We start from the raw sequence: 18587 nt of genomic DNA, 5'->3' as shown, positions 1-18587 counted from the left end.
TTGATCCAACGCAAATACTACTGGCCTGGCCTCAGCGAGGAAACCAGGGAGTACGTACGGGGCTGCGATAGATGCCAGCGCATCAAGCCCGTGCAGCATAGGCCATATGGTGAAATGCAGGCCTTAAGAATGCCCTCGAAACCATTTGAATCCATAAGTATGGACTTTATCACGGATCTGCCCCCAAGCATAGGGGCGGATCAAGGCAAGGCTTCAGACTCCATACCCTGTAGGAAAACCATCACGGCCCCAGAGCTGTCGCGCCTCTTCCTTGCGTTCTGGGTAAAGGACTTTGGAATCCCAGCCGAAATAATCACGGATCGAGGGAGTGTGTTCACCTGTCACTTCTGGTCAGCGTTCTGTTTTCACCTCAAAGTAAGGCGTAACCTATCGACCGCTTTCCACCCTCAATCCGACGGCCAGACCGAGAGGCAGAATCAGAATATCGAAGCCTACTTGCGGATTCACTGTAATCAACACCAAGACAACTGGGTGGAACTCCTCCACTTCGCGGAATTGACCTACAATAACGCCTTCCACGATTCCATCCAGATGTCGCCAAACCAGGCCCGATACGGCATCAATATAGACCTAAGACAAGGGATCGAGGACGACCCCACCAGAAGGGAAGTGCCAGTCGCGAAAGATCGCATCAACCTGATCCTAGAATTGCGACAGGAGCTCGAAGAGGCGTGGAAACAGACGAAGGAAGCCCAAATACGAGGCTACAACAAGCTGCACAAGCCAATGCAGTACGTGGTAGGAGAGAAAGTATGGCTTTCGGCCAAGAATATCAGAACCACCCAGCCAAGTAGGAAGCTTGGGCACCGCTGGCTTGGCCCGTATGAGATCACCCAGCGCATCGGTAAGCAGGCTTACCAGTTGAAGCTACCGCCAAGGTATAAGGCGACCCACAACATGTTCCACGTGTCCTTACTAGAAAGGTATTGGAAAAACACAGAGGAACCCAACCCTCCACCTAGCCAAGAAATTGTGGACGGTGAGGAAGAATACCAAGTAGAAGCGGTCCTAGACCACAGGATAATCAAACGAGGCAGGGGCCAGAGAGAGGAGTACCTTATTAGATGGGCTGGTTATACAGCCGCAGACGACCAATGGGTGCCAAAACATGATGTAGGGCTATCGTTAATCGAGGCATATCACAGGAAGCAAGCACAAGGAAGCAAGGATGGGACAACGTAATGGTATTGGCCTTGGTGGCATTGCTGTATACGCGCTGGGCAGCGTGAAGGGCGCTGATGGCCTGGACAGTAGCCTCAGAATCAGCAGCAAGGCCAGCATCTTCGTCGTCGGCCCAACAGTTCAGGAGAGCGTCGGCCGCAAGCTGGAGGGCCTCCAACTCGGCGCCAAGCTGGGCAGCAGCCTACCCAACCATTAGTACAAACAAACAATGAGGAGGGAGTCCCTTACTGGAACGCACGCGTGGTTGCCCCGAAGGCAGTCTGCACACTTGGCCATGCCGGAAGGGACCCAGCACATCTGGCCTGGGAAGTTGTAATACGTGTGCGCACACTTCATGCAGCACGGGCAGGAGCCAGCGCGAAGGCGTCCTGCAGAATCAGGAACCTCACAGCGGGCAGCGACCTTCCACCCAAGCACGGTGCGCTCATCCTTTGGAGCCTCAGACTCAGGAACGACGGAGCCTTCGAGATCCTCAGCTTCGTCCTCAACTTCAGGCGAACGATACGGACGGATAGTGCGAGAACGTGATGTGGAGGAGGTGACAACAGATGGAACAGGCGTGGCGGGCGCCTGCGACTCGGGAGAGCTGGACATCTGGGCCACTGGTCGCTTGCGAGGTGTAGTAACTGGAGCCTTCCCCTTCGGCTTGGGAGCCATGATGAGGGTTGGATGATGTCAGATCTATCCGTAACGATAAGCTCCTGCAATCCAGGTGGAAAGGAAGTGATTACCTTAAAGAAACAAGCAACTGTGTAGGCCCCAAAGGTTGGGACTAAGATCGAGGGCGAAAGGCGAAGTAAGGTGATGTTGAGGATGAAGGTGGCAGGAAGTTCGATAGGAAGTTTGGAAGGAAGTAGGAGTTTGGCGCGAGACCCATAACAAAGGGGGTTGTCATACTGACATTCGTTGCACTCGGTTTGCTATCAAACTCAAGAGCAAACTTGGAAATCTCCTCCTCAAACCTACAAGTCACTATACATATTTTGGCTTATCACACCAACAACAAGAGCAATACTACTCAACGATTGCTACAACCATCTATGATTCATTACACGTCATCGCTCCTTAGTTACTGGGCCGATATTACCACATAGCATATCTCTACAACCCTCTATGATTCATTACATGACATCACTCATACTACCACATGACATATCTCTACCAACTAGAGGCCTAGGAGCATGAACGATAGCTCTAAAAGCTCCTACGAACCTCTATGATTCATTACATGTCATCGCTCTTTAGTTACCCACAAGATTGGTTAAGTTATGACATAATTTGTCTATGACATAATTTGTCTATGACATAATTTGTCTATGACATAATTTGTCTATAGGGGTACTCTGACCTTGGACCTCCTTTTACTTCCTATAGGCTACGAACCTAAGAGATGGTTCTATGGGATTCTCTTACGTCGACTACAGTTACCAAGCCTGGTAAGTCATGGAAAGTCTTGGAAAATGAGAGAACTACACTCCTTTAGCATAAATAGGATTGCCCTTTCCTTAAGAAAGGGCAAGCAGACAATACAGTAAATTGACTATCATACTTCCACGTCTTTTCCAAGCTTCCAAGCATTGATCTTGTTACTCCTTGTTTCTGAAAAGTCAGTGAGGTGTTAACCTCTGACTTACCCCTGAGTTCCCAGACTCAACATTTGTTGCAACTTGTCTGAACCACTTCACTACATCACACACCTGATTGCTGCGTTGTGGAATAGTCTAAGCTACAACCCTTTGGCTCTGTTTCCTAAGACAGTGTGTTGTCTTAGTAAATTCATCCCTTCCTTGGGTGGCTAGATTCTCACATCTGGTGCACCCACCATTACAGGGGTGGCCGCGGCAACCCACAACCAAGGGGGGTCACGGGACCAGCACACCAAGCACACACCCAAACAAGTCCACCACCCGGGTCAAAACAAAAAGTCTAAACAAGCCAGGAGGGCAAGTAAGCCCTAGCTGCGAAACCTTGGAATTGAGGGCAATCCCTCTAAGAGGGGAGGTAATTGTAAGGAAGGCCATCACGTGCCACCACGTGAGGTCCCTTTCATAAGCGGCCCATAGGGCTCGGTAAAATAGGGCACAAGGTGCATAGATAAAAGGGGTTGGAGGCCTCAGAAGAAGGCCTCCAGTCAATAGTCGATGTATCTACGTAGACCTATTGTGCTTACAGAATACGATACCTTCCTGCCTCCTGACCTGGTTCCCTGGACTCCCGTGAGACCTTAGGCTTACGCTTTACAGTTCCCATAAGTGCTATTTTAAACAAACAACTATTTTGGAAAGCATTGTTTCCATACTCATATCTTCTCCATTTCAGCTAAAGCCGTCTCCAATCCTTCTGAGTTCTATCTTTTTCTCTGATACTTAGTGCAAGAATTTTGTTTACATACAATTAATCAACCGTTAATAGCTGAAATGGCTTCCAACTCGACATCAGGGCCGACCGTACACTACAACGTGTACATAATTTATTTCAATCAAGCCACTGGTCCATCTCATGAAGGAATTGCCCTTGTACCATCACAATTCCCAAACCAGACGGCTGGTCGGTTCTACCATGTTAAAGGCACTGTGGGTATGGGAATGGATTATGAGTGTCGACCCGGATACAACTTTGGTGCTAGTCGATCGTACCAGAAGTCATCTTATCAGTTCCAAATCCCAAAGTCTCGACTCGCAGACTTCGAACGAATCGCCCAAAGCCGACCTCCTCCTCATGATCCCCGTGCGCTCACTGAGCGCAACCCGAACCCTCCAGTTAGAGACTGTGCGGAGTGGGTGGTCGAAGTTTTAAATGAAACCAAAACCGCTCTTCAAGGCAGTAGCACGAACGCCTAACTTTCATCGCTTCCTTATCGAATACGTCTCGGCAATCGCTCCCGAAAGGGCTGGAAATGCAGTTTTTGGTTGTTTGTTTTTTTGATTTCATGTCGATTTGTCGTGTCGCGCAATATAAGGGCTGAACGTTAGCAGAATCTGAGAGTCATATTGTGGTATTGTAAATAGTCAAAGCAATATAGCCATTAGCCTTGAATACATGCCTTGCTCGAAGTAATATGGCCTCAGAATATCAAGGAGATGTGTTCCCCAATCAGTGGCAAAATGCTCTAAATAGAGGGCCTTCGCAAATTCCCAATACTCCGGATACCACCCTGCCATCTCCCAGTCAAGGATTGCCACCACCCGCCCATCTCTCACGATGATGTTAGCAGGTCTGAAGTCTCCGTGGGTGAATACCGTCTCATGTTGGTGCATATTGAGCATGCCTCGGATGTAAGGACCAATGTGGCCTTTCGAATTCGACACAATCGCCTTGAAAATTGCAGCGTTGAAATCCTTTTCGTTGTCGAAAGGGCCTTAAGAAAACGACAGTAAGCATATGAACTGCAATGTACCGAAGCATGAGGTGAAATATAACCGTGCGGACTGACCTTTATCACTTGTTGACCACTCTAATATTACATCTGTGACTGGCCCGCGATCTACTGAGCCAATGTAATTGGCATTCAGAAGTGATCGAAGCTGTTCGATATACTCTTTTAGATCCGCTGCAATTTGCAGTTTGGCTGTGCTATCGTAATTATTCCATGATTTCTCCAAGGTGTCGCCCTCAATAAACTCCATAAAAATGTACGTGTCATAAAGACTTCCAGCATCATCAATATCTCGGTCTAATGGGCCATATGCGTATGCAGCATAGAGCTTTGGAACCGGTATGGATGTATGCTCACTCACGAAACGTAGTGTTTTTGCTTCGATGAGGGACGCATGAGTACCGTATTTGACGAGCATCGAAGTTGAGATTCTCGCGAGCTGCGTGCCTGCACCTATAGCTACGGTCTCTAACTTGGACATCTCGACCTGATCAGGACTGATAATTTCATGCCCTGGAGCGACGTATAACACATTGATTTTCGGACCTTCGGTTGTAGAATCGCTGAGCTCAGGCATAGCCGCTGCCTGTATTGCGGCTATGGGATGCTGTAGTACTGTTAGAACATGATTTTCCTAGATTATGCATTCATCTGAAAAGGAGGCTTGCCGTCATCGTTCTTAAGATTGAACAAGTTCCTCGGAAGCTAGGCGTTGAAGTTGACTCCAGCTCTTACCAACGAAACTATTGCGGCACCGTTGATAAGCCGATGAGGGTTACAGGAGTTACCATTCGAGCTGTACCTTGCGGGTGATGTTGAAGTGTACGTGAGTTTTGGCATGACGGATCTGTCGTCGCTGATGCACTTGAGCACTGGGCTGGGCGGGGCTGAGACGAGGTGGGGAGGCGATGTCGTATGAAGTTAGTCCAGGAGGGCTGAGGAGGAACAGGGCCAGGACCCGCAGTTAAATGAATTTGTCCAAAAAGGTGGTGTGGCGCGCGTTTGTGGCTGAGAAACGCTTAACGCTGGCGGTGACCTCTTTGGATGTGCGCAAATCCGTGAATGAGCTGACCCTCCAACCGCTAGATGTGGAATTTGATATGTGGAGACCGATTGATGGTCTGAACGAATCTGGAAGATCTAGCAGCCTGAACTCTAGGTTGTAAGTTGCCTCTCGTCCTATCCTCACGCACTTGAGAAAGCCCTGAAGAGGATATTCTTGGTAGTCCGCGCCTAGAATTGACTCCGCACGTCTCTGGTACAGGTATCTAATAAGGTGCCGAGGGGGCTACGTACCGAATGAGGTAGGATTGGCGACTCACAGGGTGAGTGGGGGCACTGTGCCACCTGGGGGATCGACGTCACGGGGGCTATGTTGCCCCGCGCCATTTTCTTTGGTGGAGATTTCGTACAAAGCCAGATTCTGCATCACCAATTCTGTTCCACGCCCATCTTCCAACCGAAGAATTGGGTCTAAACCCAGTTTCTTCATCGGTTTTATCTTCACAACCACATTCTCCTCGCACGATTTGGTTTAATAGATTTATCTTGCTAAGCTGAGCTGTACATCTCGTTGGTTTCTTAAAAAAACTATGTCCACCCAGCCCCCCACGAAACTCAAAGTGTTGCTTGGAAACGGATATCTTGATATCGAAGATGCTGCAAAACGGGAACATGACTTCGTACTTGAGACACTCATCAGTGCCTTTCTCCTACTTCCACTCAGTCCAAACACTCTCACTCGCATTCAACTAGGGGACTGTTTTCGCCGTTCACTCCAGTCTAGTCGGCAAACAACACCGTATCGCCTTCACACCATTGTTACCGAGTGCAAGGCCGGATCGGTCGACACATCCTCGCTGGAGGCGAAGTTTTTCGAGTACGAAGGGGTTCGGACTGTCACTGCTCTCGCCGCTGCAGCAGCGGACAATAAGCAGACAGTGAGCCTGCTAAAAGGTCTTTCGAATGCTGAATTCCAGGCCTTTCTGAAGTCCATCGATGCCATTGAACCACACCGTGATCTTCTCTTCATCATCGAGACGCTCGAGAGAAAAAGACCCTCGAGACTATCGAAGCGAAAACACGTCCCGGGTCCTCGCCCTCCTCGCCCTCGCCCTCGTGGCCACTATTCTCATATTCCCGGCAGTGTTCCACAGGCTTTAGAAAGGTTCCAAATGGTGAATGACACTTCTATCAATAACTTACCGGCAACATCACATAAGCATCGCTTGAATGACGCTGCAGCACACTTAGTCAGCCCTTCTACAGTTGGTAAACCCCAAGGGGGAGAAACTTCCATCACGTCGGACCTTGGACAAACAGCGGAAAATGTGCGGGCCTCGGGATTTAATACCCTTGTTGCAGTCGAGTTCCAAGAAAACGATGGCGCAGACAACCATACCTTTCCACAAGGCAAGTCTAGGTGTCCATTATCCGTGACAGTTGCTTATCATTTATGACGCTTAGACCACAACACTTTCCCTAACGTAGCATCAGGCCTGACCGGCACGTGGCAGTGTGATGGTAAGTGCAGCCATGTCATTCCAAACAGACGTTAACCGACTGCAGATAACTATAGGATTGACTTAGACAACCTTCACAACACTCCAAGTTATGGTATTGATGGAGAGAACTCCAACTTTGAACATTATGCTATCGATTTGGAGAGCTTCAACGCTTTGTAAATATTACGATCAATAGCAGTATATCTCCAGGAGCAACATTTATGCTAGCGGGCTGGGTGATTATTGTCCGTTCTCCGACGATTAACGGTTTCCCATCCATGGTTAGGGGGGAATCTTTGTCGTGATATAACGTCAGGATTTCGCCCGGGAACATTTCGAGCGATGTTGGTTCGAGAGATTCGCGACTCGGTCCGCGACACCTCAGGAGAAAAGCCGCTCGACCTTTGGTCTACAGGTAATAATTAGTATCGAAACAAGTGCGGCGAGACATTTGAGCATACTTCAACGTTTCCTGCACTGATCAAGGGCCTGACCCTACTTGTCCGATCTGGATGACTACATTGTTCAATCTCGACGCTGCCTCGGTACGGTCGCCAGTGCTCTTCGTCCGCAATCTGTTGCAGCCAAGCTGCCAGGACATGTGCCTGCTCCAGGACTTCCTTGGTTGCGGGGGCGACGCTCATGAGGTCGAATGCTTCATGCTATACATGATACAACCTCAACTTCATAGAAGTGGAAGTCGCATCAATCACCTCGGTACCTGATTTGCGGAGAAAAAGCCTGTGGGGTGCATGTGACCTCATTGGCTCGTCGGATTATGTCCTTCATAGGCGCATTGCCGCTGGACTACGGAGTTCCTCCGTAAGTTCCCGCTGTCACGTGCATACAACTTTTGCCCGCCTTTAGACCTTTGTCATTTTCAGTCCGTAGATGCTGATATCAGGGTTCGAGGCGGCATTTTAGGAAATATGATAGGTTTCCATGCAAAAGTTTTCTCCGCGCCTCCTCAAGCTTAGAATTCCAAGGTTGTCGCAGAAGACTCGTTGCGAGGCTTAAAACAGAATTCGTTGCGTTCTGACATTAATTGACGCCGGGAATATTAGGTGTCCCAAGGGCAATTTCACGATCAACTACCTCGTGGGGTTCTTGAGCCTGATATGACCGACAATGGTCAGGGCATGAATTGGTCGAGTTGCATATCGAGAGTAGGCGCTGCATGCTGTCTGCCAGGAAGGCCGGTCGAGAATGTATCCACTAACTTCTTCTGGCTTGCTCTTCTGCAGCAAGGCGTCAGCTCGCCTGGACTTCACAAGATGTTATCGCGTCAACGCCAGAAGCTCCCAGCAGGCAATTCCTTGATGGGTTTCGATGTGGTACCTTTGTACTTTCGGGCATATTACGTGGATGACGATCGCCATTAGCGAAATCTTCAGTAGCCAAGGGTTACCCGCAACCAGCTCACCAAACCGTCAGACAGAAAGCAGCGACTCTGGGCGGGATGGGCCGTCCCTTACTATTTTGGTCTACCCTTGTTTCGGATATAAATCACGGCCGCATTTTGTCCAGAAAAAGTCCAAAACCAATTTTCATTGGATATAGGCGAAGGTTTGCCGAGTTGCAGTAGAAGAGTGCGCAAATGCTCGAGTTTCATCTACAAACTAATTCTGTGGGAGCTCAGTGTATCTTCATACGGCAAACGGCAAATTAGATTTGTTTCGCATGGCGCGCGGCTACCGATGGAATGACTTGAGGGCCCAGCTGTGTACATTTCCGTGCTGCTCATCAGCAAGTTATCCGCCCCATCCTTAGCCGCCAGCCTCGCAATACCTGCAGCTTCAACTATATTTAGTAATTGTTGCAGATAGGGGGAACATAGCACATTGGCACTACGAGTTATATTAAATAGCCTAGGCGCCCGTCCCGTACATTGTTCCAAAGAGATGTCCACAATTATAAATCGCAGCTCAAAAAGGTGAACAACCTGTCGCCAGTTACACCGTTTGAACATTGTCTTCTTTTTCAGTCATTATTCACTCTGGGAAGACACGGACGGCTACAAAATGCAACGACTGCTTCAGCAAGTCACACTATCTCGCGAGAAGTCGGAGGATCTCGAATCACAAGGCCAGTCTATCAACCAGCAAGTACCCTACAATAAGCGCTTGGAATTCGTCCAATTACTGTTCGGGATCAAGTCCGAAGATCTCGTAAATTTCCCTGGAATCGAGTCGTACTGCGACTACTTGGAGCATGACGCTTTCCAGTCATTGATGGGCCCAACCTTTGACTCAATTTGGGACTTGATATCCTGTACGAATCCCAAAGAAATAACAGACTGTTGGGATTGGAGTCTTGCAGTGTTGCAGGCGACACAACCAGAACAACCTGAACTCAGCATACACGACATATTACGGCGTCTCGAAGAGCAAGGTGGGAACTACAAGCAGAATCTAGAGCGAGACAAGGATAAAAGCTACCTTTACATGGCTATTTTTGGGGTATTGTGCTGGTCAACCCTGGTGGTGCGGCCCAGATTGACCTTCAAAGACGACGAACCAGCAAACCTAACATGCCTCCTGCCACAGGGGTTTAAATCGAACAAAATGTCCACTACCCACAGACCAAGCGACAGACGTATGCGACCAGTGCTGACCACATTCCGGTCGTTCAAGGTACAGCACTGGGGTGACCAGTCAGATGGACGCGCACAGGGTGTATCGAGAGAGACGGACAGCCTGTACGAGGCAAGCCTCAACATCTACTCATTACGCTATTTTGGACACGTCACAATTCAATGGGTCGATACCGTCAGCGAGCATCTACGATTTAATCCAGCTAATCGCCGGCTGTCATTGTTTCGCTTCCCGACATTCTGCGCCTTGCTTGCCATCCATGGCGACAGCGTTTGTTCAGCGATTCGAAGGTATGATGCACATGTTGACACTGACCCTTATTAAAATCGTTTGGAGGTAACTCTTGATAGTATTGCTGAGCAACTTGACCCCTTGTCCCCGGAGGATAGAGACCTGTGTTGCGTCAGCCTAGAGCAAGAGATTATACTCTCTTACCGTCTTTTGTTTGGACAAGATAGCAAGTCCAGAATGGTCGCACGTGAAGAAGTCTGCAAGTTGAAGAAGTCGTGCGCAAATGAGAGTGTCGACGCCATGCTCTTGGATCTCTGCGAGCGCAAGTACGAGTACGGCAGTCTGTGTTGGAAAACGTACGACAAAGACCTGCAGAGCTATCCATCTGAGATATGGCTAGGCTGCGCACTACTCGCTCAATACTCGGCTCACTCGCTCAGTGGGTTACTCAGCTGGGTGAGTAGCTGAACCTTTTACTCGACTCGGTGAGTGAGGTCAATACTCAGTTACTCTGTAAAAACCCGGTGAGTACTCGGCTATCACGTGTAAGATTTATGCATCATGTGAACAGTCCCTCATACGATTAAAACTGTTTTATGGTTAAGTTAAAGTATTACATCTATTAGCATCACTCTCGCCATCTCTAGTAAGCTGTGAGAACGAATCATGTATATTCCTCTATCTAAGTACCATGATTATCAGAAGATTATTAGAACGCTATTATCTATTATATATGCTTAAGAACATCCCTCCACCTTGCTTGATGAGGCCGGCCAGACCTACTAATACCTAAAGTATTTATAGGGTCTTGATGAGGATCCTCGACTGAGCGGAACGAGCTATGAGTCAAGATAACTGTGTATAGAACTTGTTCATAAAATGTCTCTTGTGTGAGAATATGATCTTATTATAGGTATTAACCTACATAATTCTGGTAATAATCTGGTAATCCTTACTTGTTGAGGTTGCATTTGATTGATTCGCATTTGATAGAGACTATCCTTCCCATCTGTGACTTCTTTTTGCAAATGTCTGATGCAAGATGTGTTGCCATAGACTTTGGGCCAGCAGACTTGATTGCAGGATGCGTAAGGGCCTTCGAACAATAAGTACAAATAACACATGGTTCTCCAGAAAGCCGGTCTGCTCCTTGGTGATAACTTCTCCAGTATTGAGAACTCCAGTTGGTTGAATCCCATGCAATCTTCATAAGGAGTTTTGTAGTATGATCTGAGTGTTGTTCATACCATCGTGATAGCTTCCACCACTCAATGAATATATCGTGTGTATCCTTAGTCCATTTGACGAATTGGTTTAACTTGCCAATATATTCAAGGCCTGCAGGGACTTTGTAAGGATGCCTGTCCCTCAGTGATTGAGTCGGGCAGGTTACAGTCACATGATAAGAGTTAAGGCAGGTTAGCTGAGTCGGACCCGTTTCGGGTACTTAAGGAGATTGACCCAACGGGGGTTCCTCTCTTCATCTTTTTTGTATCCTTCGTAGTAGACCTATAGGATAGCATCCGTTTAGCCTCTGACTCGCACTCTCATATGCTATTACTGTGAGCTGGGTGCCCTGTGTCCTTACAGACTTGATTTAATGAGGATAGTCGTTGAGAAGACGGAAAAGAGTCTGAGAATACTGTCAGAATCAAACAACTCTGAGTATTGAGATGGCATTTGGCAAATTGCTCGATTATCAGAAGGTTACCAGAAGTCTGGCTACGATGAAGTACTTAAATACCTGGTTTTCCAACGCGAAAGGTACTCCAGCGCTATAACTTTAGCAACTCAAGTTCTCCTCTACTCTAGCTCCAGGAACAACATATCCTGTGCAGCTGATACCTTAGCCCACTTTTCCTTATCAAACTTCTTAGAGTAGACAAGTAAGAACGCCTCTTTGAAGCTAGAACTATGAGTGGATATTTGCAACCATCCATTGTCGACAAGATTGTAAGACTTTGGGTACCACTGCACAGGTCCTGGTAATTAGGCCCACTTTCCAAACTGCCTGCTCGTACAAACAGAAATATTTATGTGGTGGGATAACCTCGTGAAAAGTGCTATAATAAACAATTAGTATTGCCAGAAGATTGCTAGGATGATCAGAGACGTACCCTTCCTCTACATCAATCCACGGCATATACTCAAAGAGACGCTCAGGCTTCTTTCTCAGCTTTCCAGCCTTTCTCGTATATGAGTGGATACAGCTATCCCAGAAATGTTGCCACTTGCGGAAATTGGACTCTTCATGGGCCTATCAACTATTAGTATCACCAGATGATTACCAGATTATGAGGTAGCATACATCAATGTGCGCTTGAGTTAAGAGAGCCTGGGTGCTAGTGATCTCTTCATCGGAAAGCTCATCTGGTAGAACAGCCTCGTCATTTAAAATATCTCGCGCTGTAACATAAGCTCCAACTCCAAATCATCTTCAACCTCAGTATCCTCCCATTCGCTGTTATGATTGTCATCGATTGGAATACTTGAGATACCCTCAAATGCAGCAAGCTCAGACAGAAGTTGTTTGGGCGGAGTAGATGGTGGGGCTTGTGGAGAAGAAGAGGCGCTAATATTCTTGACTTTCTGATTCGCAATGCAAGATGCATGGGTACCATTCTCAGTCCTGTTTATAGTTAGATTGAGGCTACCAGAGATTACCAGAAGGAACTTACCGAACACAAATACGCTCAACCTTCAATTCATTCTGTAGATGTGTCTTGTCTTCAGTAGAGGCAGCGATATACTTTGTGTAATGACACAGGGCACCCAGCTCACAGTAATAGCATATGAGAGTGCGAGTTGGAGGCTAAAAGGATGCTATCCTATAGGTCTACTACGAAGGATACAAAAAAGATGAAGGGGGAACCCCGTTAAGTTTGTTTCCTTAAGTACCCGAAACGGGCCCGACTCGGTTATCCCAACCCTAGCCCTGAACCTTCCACCGCAACAGGTCCGCATCGACCCTGAACCCTACACCCTTACCGTCCCCCACTATAGTGTAACTCGCTATGTCCTCCTCTACTGGTCCGAAACCACACCGAGTCGGATTTCATGCTTGTGGTGACCGTAACAGCTCTGAGGCGGGTTCTTCGAGTATCTAGGTAAGGAGGCATCCTTACACTTTGCAGACTTATATAACTTCTTTAAGTAGTAGCTCAGATCAGCATGGTCAGCCTTGAGTGCTAAGTGAACAGCCTTCTCATCTTCAGTAAGGTTGGAGACGCAGTTGCGAGCTTTGATAGTATTCGCATTAGTGGAGAGTTCTTCATGTGCCTTGAGTTTCGCCATACTAACTAAACACGTGATTAGCAGAGATCTCCAGAAGTTCTGGCTATAGAATCAAGATAATAAACTTAGTTGAAATCCTAGAGAAGAGGTAAAGGCTCAAAAGGGAAGAAGAATGTGTAGATCGGAGAGTAACCAAGGAAGGTGGTTCTAAGGTCGTGGTTATTTTAAAGTTGCAAACAAAAATATTTGTGAAGGAATATTCACCTACAAAGAATTACTGTTCCAAAAACAACACCACAATGCGCACCTTCATATAAAACACATACCTTTCAACCTCTACCTCTTTACTATACTCTTCTTCTGCAATATTCTTTCTACAAACTCACTGTAAGTACACATATCTTTTGATCTACTTCTTTATCTTGTGTTTACTTTACTAACTCACCTTGATATTAGCAAATGACTCGTACCAAGCAAACTGCTAGGAGATCAACGGGCGGCATAGCACCAAGGATGCCACTTGGATTACGGGCTGGCTCTGGGCTTGGCGGAAAGGGACAGGAAAAGGCTGTGGGCACAGCAAGAAAAGCTCCAGTTTGCTCATCTCAAGCTAGCAACAATCATGCTCAGAAGGCCACGCGCTGCACAAAGTCTAGTGAGAGGATTACCAGAGGATTACCAGAACTCTCTAATAAACATATAGGCACCAAGGCTCTCCGCGATATCAGAAGACAGCAACTTGATACTAGCTCCCATTCCAGCGTCTTGTTAGGGAAATCACAGAAGACTTCAAGTCCAATCTTCGCTTCCAGCAATCTGCTATCCTAGCTCTTTAGGAAGCTGCTGAATGCTTCCTCATTCGAGAATTTGAGAGTATGATGTTTAAACATAGTGACAGGGACATACTAACAGTTATAGTGACAAACCTCCTCGCTATTCATGCGAAGAGAGTGACAATTCAGGCAAAGGGTATGATATTGGTTCGGCGTTTGCAGGATATGATGTTTAAGCTGTGGGCTTAATCGATGGAAATGTCTCTCACCCAGGAATGAAGGTCAGATGAGTTCTGGCAACCATCTGGTAACCTGGTACCTAAAGGCCAAAGGTTATAGTGTGGAATAGGACATCAACAATATGGGAATGGAGTTGGAGTTATGGCGTCTTGATCAATGAAGTCGCACCCCGTTTTTAACATAAGTAATGGCTAATCAAACACGTGATATAACTGAGTTGCCAAGACCCATACTAGGTACTCAGCAAGTGAGTAATCCTCATTCAACAATACTCGGGACATGAGTGAGTAACTCAGCTGGGTGAGTAAAAATTCTACTACTCGACTCGTGAGTACCCAGTGCGCAGCCTAGATATATCATGGGATTACGACTTGGTGGCTGGCTAAACACCTCAACTGTGGTCTAATTACATGTCTTTACTAATCCTGACTGTTGTCATGCACATATGATACCTAAGCAGCCCTCCTATGGTTTGCAAAAGAACTGAGGTCCAAGTCCCTTTTACCGGCAATAAAAATTGATATCCTACGCAATCCATACTAGACCTTGCGTGCCTGAAGTACCCTTGTGCACCGCCTTGCCGCCAGAATCTTTGTATGGGGTTCTCGGTGCGGAATTAGTTCTGGCAAATCCATCCTGGTACAAAGTCCACGTGGCAGCAACAGGTTTCACCCTGCTCTACGCCCAAGTCTGTCTGAGCTAACGACCTTCACAGAGGCGACCTTCTAGGCTGATGATCCGAGCTCGTGTTCTTCGTCCTTTCTTCCATACTTGTTTTCTTCAAACAACTCCCAAGAATACATTTCAGTCCTTTAGAATGGCTCAGGCACGGAATCACGTCATCTACGCGCCTTTAGACGAAGCTCCCCGCGGCGTTAAGTCTGTCTTTCTCGCTGGCACCACCAGCAAGATCGACACGAGTGACTGGCGCGAGACCCTATCCACCTCCCTCTCCGACGTGCCCATCACTATATACAATCCGTACCGTGCTGACTGGGACAGCTCATGGTGCGAGGATATCAATTTTGCTCCTTACCGTGAGCAGGTGGAGTGGGAGCTCGACAAGCAGGTCAAGGCCGACATTGTCGTCGTTTACTTCCACCCGGCTACCCAGGCGCCCATCAGTTTGCTCGAGTTTGGAATCTGTGCACGGGTTCCGGGGAAGGCTATCGTTGTCTGTCCCGAGGGGTATTGGAAGAGGGGGAATGTGCAGATTGTGTGCAAGAAATTTGGGATTGAAATGGTTGACAATGTTGATGGGCTGAGAGAGGCGGTTTTGAAGAGGTTGCCTGTTGGTTCGTGACTCCAGCGAATATTTATTTAACGGTTCGAGCGTAATGAATGCGATGTGACTGTCCGATCAAGACTTTACGTTGCCAACCCCAACTGGAGAACAACAAAGACAGTGAACCAAGGAGGAAGGTGCATACGATCGCAAGTAGACATTACATCCGATCTCAAAACATACTCCAGAGAGCGGGTCCTAGATCCTAGGGGCAAGACGCAGCGTCATCAGAAAGCCGATGGTAGAGGTCAGTCCGGATACTTGTTGGATGCGGACATATGGCACGAGTAGCAAACACTGGCCTAGGTAGATCGACTGTGGCAGGCTCAAAGGGCGTGGTGCTGGCGTGAAAAGGAAGCAGAGATATTGTGGCCACTTATGGATGGTCTTAAAGATTTCATTCTTCACTCTTGGTACTCTATCGTTGACTAATGTGTATAAGAGCATCAAAATCTTCCTCCTTTACTTGGTCCGAACGTGTGATAAAATTATCCCTTGTGATTTGGAAGTATAAGTCTTTCGCCTCTGTGAGGCGCTGATCAGCTTCCGCCTCCCCTCCAGGGACCTGACGTAAGTGCCTCGGATAGCTTTAACAGGCATCGAGCGTACTTGGCAGGATGCGTGTCTCTGTGAATAGAGCTAATGACCTTCGCCTCTTGGAGATGCTTGCTAAAAAGAAAAGAAATATCATAGTCAGTATAGGGCGTGATTTCACAGTGCACTCGTCATCCTCAGCTTGTCCAAACTTACAGTGCAGCATCTATGCCCCCTTGCATCATGGCGCAGCAACCCAGCTGGTATACAATGATACCGTTGAAGTCTAGAGCGCGAGACTTATCGCCCTCAAGCCACATGGACTGAGATTCTAACAACATGCTTTTCGCGGCTTCGTACTTCCCTTCGAACATTAGAAGCCGTCCTATGGCAAACTTGCACCTGTGTATTATTAGTATCGAATTTTACATGTAACTATGGGTTTCTCCTTTCTCTGGCACGCCTGTGTATAAGAAAGAGACAACTCACGTAGCTGTTGGGGCCCAGACAAACGGCTCTGCAGACAAAAGTCCATCTACAGCCTCAGTCAACTGCTCCCTTGATTCATCGAGCCTTCCTCCGTGAGTCAAAATTCTTCCACGCGTCAGCTTCAGAAGCGGAGGACACTTAAACTCAAAGCCCGTCGACTCGGACCAGCGCTTCCACGTCGCATGACTGCGCTCGTTCCACTCCATCGCAGTGTCAAAATCCCCCAAGCACCCATAAATGGAAGCCAAGTTATCTTCGATCCAGCAGGTATTTTGGAGGTCGATGGTGGACTCAGCTAGCTTGAGACTGTGTGCCGTCAACAAGCTCTTGAGGGCCATTTTGAATCGGCCCCGAAAGGCCCACATCGAGGCAACGTGGATTTCAGTTGATGAGAGAAGGTATATTTCCTTGTCCGGTTCAGGAAGTGTTTCCATGGCAATTCTGTTCACGATGACGAGGTCTTCGAGCTCGCGCCAGTTTTGTGTTTCAAGAAGGTAGCTACCAGCGTATCAGTATACATAACATAAGAGACTTTGGCTAAGGGAATGGAATGAGTAACCGTTGGCATTGAACCCATGTCTCGCAAGTCTCTCTGCAAGCAGAGAAGCTCGGGTCCCGCTTTCGCTCTTGCATGAAGCTACTTTTAAGCTGCAGCACATGCTGCAACCAAAGTTGACACCTGTCCCAGACATTGTAGAGATTGGCTCTGGCAGCCCCAGGCTTTTTTGGTCTCTTTGGAAAGGCATTATACATTAGGATTGAAGCTTCAAAAAATGCTTTTTGGAGGTCTTTGGGGTTCAAAAAGCGGCGGAACTGGGCTGCGATGAGACGGTGAATCGAAAATACGCGATCATATCCATTTCTTTTGATCAATGCAAGAGCCAACAGCTCCTCTGTACTTGTACTCAGACTATGGTGTTCATTGTTAGCAATCGCAATTGCTGCAAGCAGTTTGGATACAAAGAACAAACCACTAACCGATCAGAGTCAAGATACCATAGCATGTCATCTGTAAGGCTGTCCTTCTCTTCATTAAATTCGAACAACGACTGTGGGATGCTGTCTGGCGCACAGAAAGTAAAGACCGATAACAGTGCAGCACAGTCAGGCTTGAGGTTTTCAAAAGATAGTTGCCAGACGGTTTCAAGTCCGTCTTTGAAGTCCTTGGATCTATCATAAACCTCAACGAGCTCTGAGATAGACCATGAACGACGGTAGATCAAACCACACATGTTGGACAGCGCTAGTGCATGGCCACTTAACCTCTCAGAGAGACTGTACGCTGACTGCGTTTCGTTTGCCAAGAGTTCGGCACCGATGTGTCCTTTGAGAAGATGTAGCAGGAACTTGGAGCCTGTATCTGTATCCCAAGGGAGTATTTCAAGGCCAGCATCCGCTGGATCGAAACCGAGCATATGATTTATTGTTGTAATCAGGACTCGACCATTACTGCCAGATAAAGGCCAGTAATCTCGAAGAAGTTCGATAGTCTCTGCATTGTCGTAGATGATCATCCACTTACATTCTAATCGACATTCTTAGCATTTAGTCAGGCTGGGAAGTCCTCTCCAACGTACCAGTCTGCTGCAGCCAGCCTTTGAGAATCATTCGATTTTCGTCATGAGAGGCTGGCCCAGTATCAGGTAGTTTCAACTTAAGAGCAATATCTGTAAAGCTCTGTTGGATAGAAACCGGATTTTCTCCATTGATCCAAAAGATAGCATCAAAGTTTTTGATCGCCAGCTTCTTATCCAGATATTTCATGGCAACATGGCTCTTACCGACACCTCCCATGCCATATAGTGCCAGCGAGCGTAGTGACGAAGTTGAATCTCCGTCTTGGAAATGTTTTTCAACCTTCTCAATCACATCATCTCGATCGAAGAAACGGGCAGTCTGTATGGGTGGAAGGACGAAGCAAGGTAGCTGAGCCGTATCTCGGAACGCGCGAGGTGAGAGTGAGAGATAGGAAAACCAAGAAGCCATGTCACCCTGGTACTGTCTCTGATACATTGCGGCGACCCTGTCGATGCGATCGAGCGTGTCCTTGATATCATCTACGGCAGTTGTAAACTTCTCGGTCAGTTCAGTCCATGTGGGATGGTTCCGGCCTGCCTACATGCA

General features: G+C 47.5%; 8 protein-coding genes across 8 annotated transcripts; 3 read left to right on the top strand and 5 right to left on the bottom strand.

The window, feature by feature from the left end:
* Positions 1 to 1081: 1081 nt before the first annotated feature.
* Positions 1082 to 1860, bottom strand: VC83_06148 (uncharacterized protein; the record flags this gene model as incomplete). Its single annotated transcript, XM_024469753.1, has 2 exons — positions 1082 to 1384; positions 1432 to 1860. 2 exons carry the CDS (start codon positions 1858 to 1860, stop codon positions 1082 to 1084), a joined length of 732 nt encoding a protein of 243 aa, XP_024324303.1.
* A 1488-nt stretch (positions 1861 to 3348) lies between these two features.
* On the bottom strand, positions 3349 to 5793 carry VC83_06146 (uncharacterized protein). The gene is made up of 4 exons (XM_024469751.1): positions 5382 to 5793; positions 5248 to 5322; positions 4637 to 5186; positions 3349 to 4561 (listed from the first exon to the last, which is right to left on the bottom strand). The coding sequence occupies exons 2-4, from the start codon at positions 5251 to 5253 to the stop codon at positions 4212 to 4214; spliced, it is 906 nt and encodes a 301-aa protein (XP_024324268.1). The 5' UTR covers positions 5254 to 5322; positions 5382 to 5793; the 3' UTR covers positions 3349 to 4211.
* On the top strand, positions 3621 to 4043 carry VC83_06147 (uncharacterized protein; the record flags this gene model as incomplete). The annotated part of the gene is made up of 1 exon (XM_024469752.1): positions 3621 to 4043. The coding sequence occupies one exon, from the start codon at positions 3621 to 3623 to the stop codon at positions 4041 to 4043; it is 423 nt and encodes a 140-aa protein (XP_024324301.1).
* VC83_06145 (uncharacterized protein) lies at positions 5544 to 6071 on the bottom strand (the record flags this gene model as incomplete). Its single annotated transcript, XM_024469750.1, has 2 exons — positions 5544 to 5847; positions 5902 to 6071. 2 exons carry the CDS (start codon positions 6069 to 6071, stop codon positions 5544 to 5546), a joined length of 474 nt encoding a protein of 157 aa, XP_024324302.1.
* VC83_06144 (uncharacterized protein) lies at positions 5910 to 7169 on the top strand. Its single transcript, XM_024469749.1, has 2 exons — positions 5910 to 6991; positions 7046 to 7169. The coding sequence occupies exons 1-2, from the start codon at positions 6172 to 6174 to the stop codon at positions 7135 to 7137; spliced, it is 912 nt and encodes a 303-aa protein (XP_024324269.1). The 5' UTR covers positions 5910 to 6171; the 3' UTR covers positions 7138 to 7169.
* Positions 7170 to 9104: 1935 nt separating this feature from the next.
* On the top strand, positions 9105 to 10376 carry VC83_06143 (uncharacterized protein; the record flags this gene model as incomplete). The annotated part of the gene is made up of 2 exons (XM_024469748.1): positions 9105 to 9967; positions 10028 to 10376. 2 exons carry the CDS (start codon positions 9105 to 9107, stop codon positions 10374 to 10376), a joined length of 1212 nt encoding a protein of 403 aa, XP_024324258.1.
* Positions 10377 to 11711: 1335 nt separating this feature from the next.
* Positions 11712 to 13202, bottom strand: VC83_06142 (uncharacterized protein; the record flags this gene model as incomplete). Its single annotated transcript, XM_024469747.1, has 6 exons — positions 11712 to 11814; positions 12026 to 12165; positions 12217 to 12314; positions 12398 to 12537; positions 12587 to 12635; positions 13034 to 13202. 6 exons carry the CDS (start codon positions 13200 to 13202, stop codon positions 11712 to 11714), a joined length of 699 nt encoding a protein of 232 aa, XP_024324175.1.
* Positions 13203 to 15979: 2777 nt separating this feature from the next.
* Positions 15980 to 18476, bottom strand: VC83_06141 (uncharacterized protein; the record flags this gene model as incomplete). The annotated part of the gene is made up of 6 exons (XM_024469746.1): positions 15980 to 16109; positions 16191 to 16376; positions 16464 to 16961; positions 17023 to 17373; positions 17442 to 17988; positions 18041 to 18476. The coding sequence occupies 6 exons, from the start codon at positions 18474 to 18476 to the stop codon at positions 15980 to 15982; spliced, it is 2148 nt and encodes a 715-aa protein (XP_024324267.1).
* Between the last annotated feature and the right edge of the window lie 111 nt (positions 18477 to 18587).

The sequence above is a fragment of the Pseudogymnoascus destructans genome (genome assembly GCF_001641265.1).
Source record: "Pseudogymnoascus destructans isolate 20631-21 unplaced genomic scaffold scaffold_10, whole genome shotgun sequence".
NCBI lineage: Eukaryota > Fungi > Ascomycota > Leotiomycetes > Thelebolales > Thelebolaceae > Pseudogymnoascus > Pseudogymnoascus destructans.
The sequence above is the reverse complement of the archived record's forward strand: the minus strand, read 5'-3'. Positions and strand labels throughout refer to the sequence as shown.

Bases quoted from the DNA above. Each gene is read 5' to 3' on its own strand.
- VC83_06146 (XM_024469751.1), bottom strand. The intron at 4,562-4,636 runs GTCAGTCCGCAC...CGTTTTCTTAAG, and splicing joins GTGGTCAACAAGTGATAAAG to GCCCTTTCGACAACGAAAAG.
- VC83_06144 (XM_024469749.1), top strand. From the start codon at position 6,172: ATGTCCACCCAGCCCCCCACGAAACTCAAAGTGTTGCTTGGAAACGGA. The intron at 6,992-7,045 runs GCAAGTCTAGGT...TATGACGCTTAG, and splicing joins CAACCATACCTTTCCACAAG to ACCACAACACTTTCCCTAAC.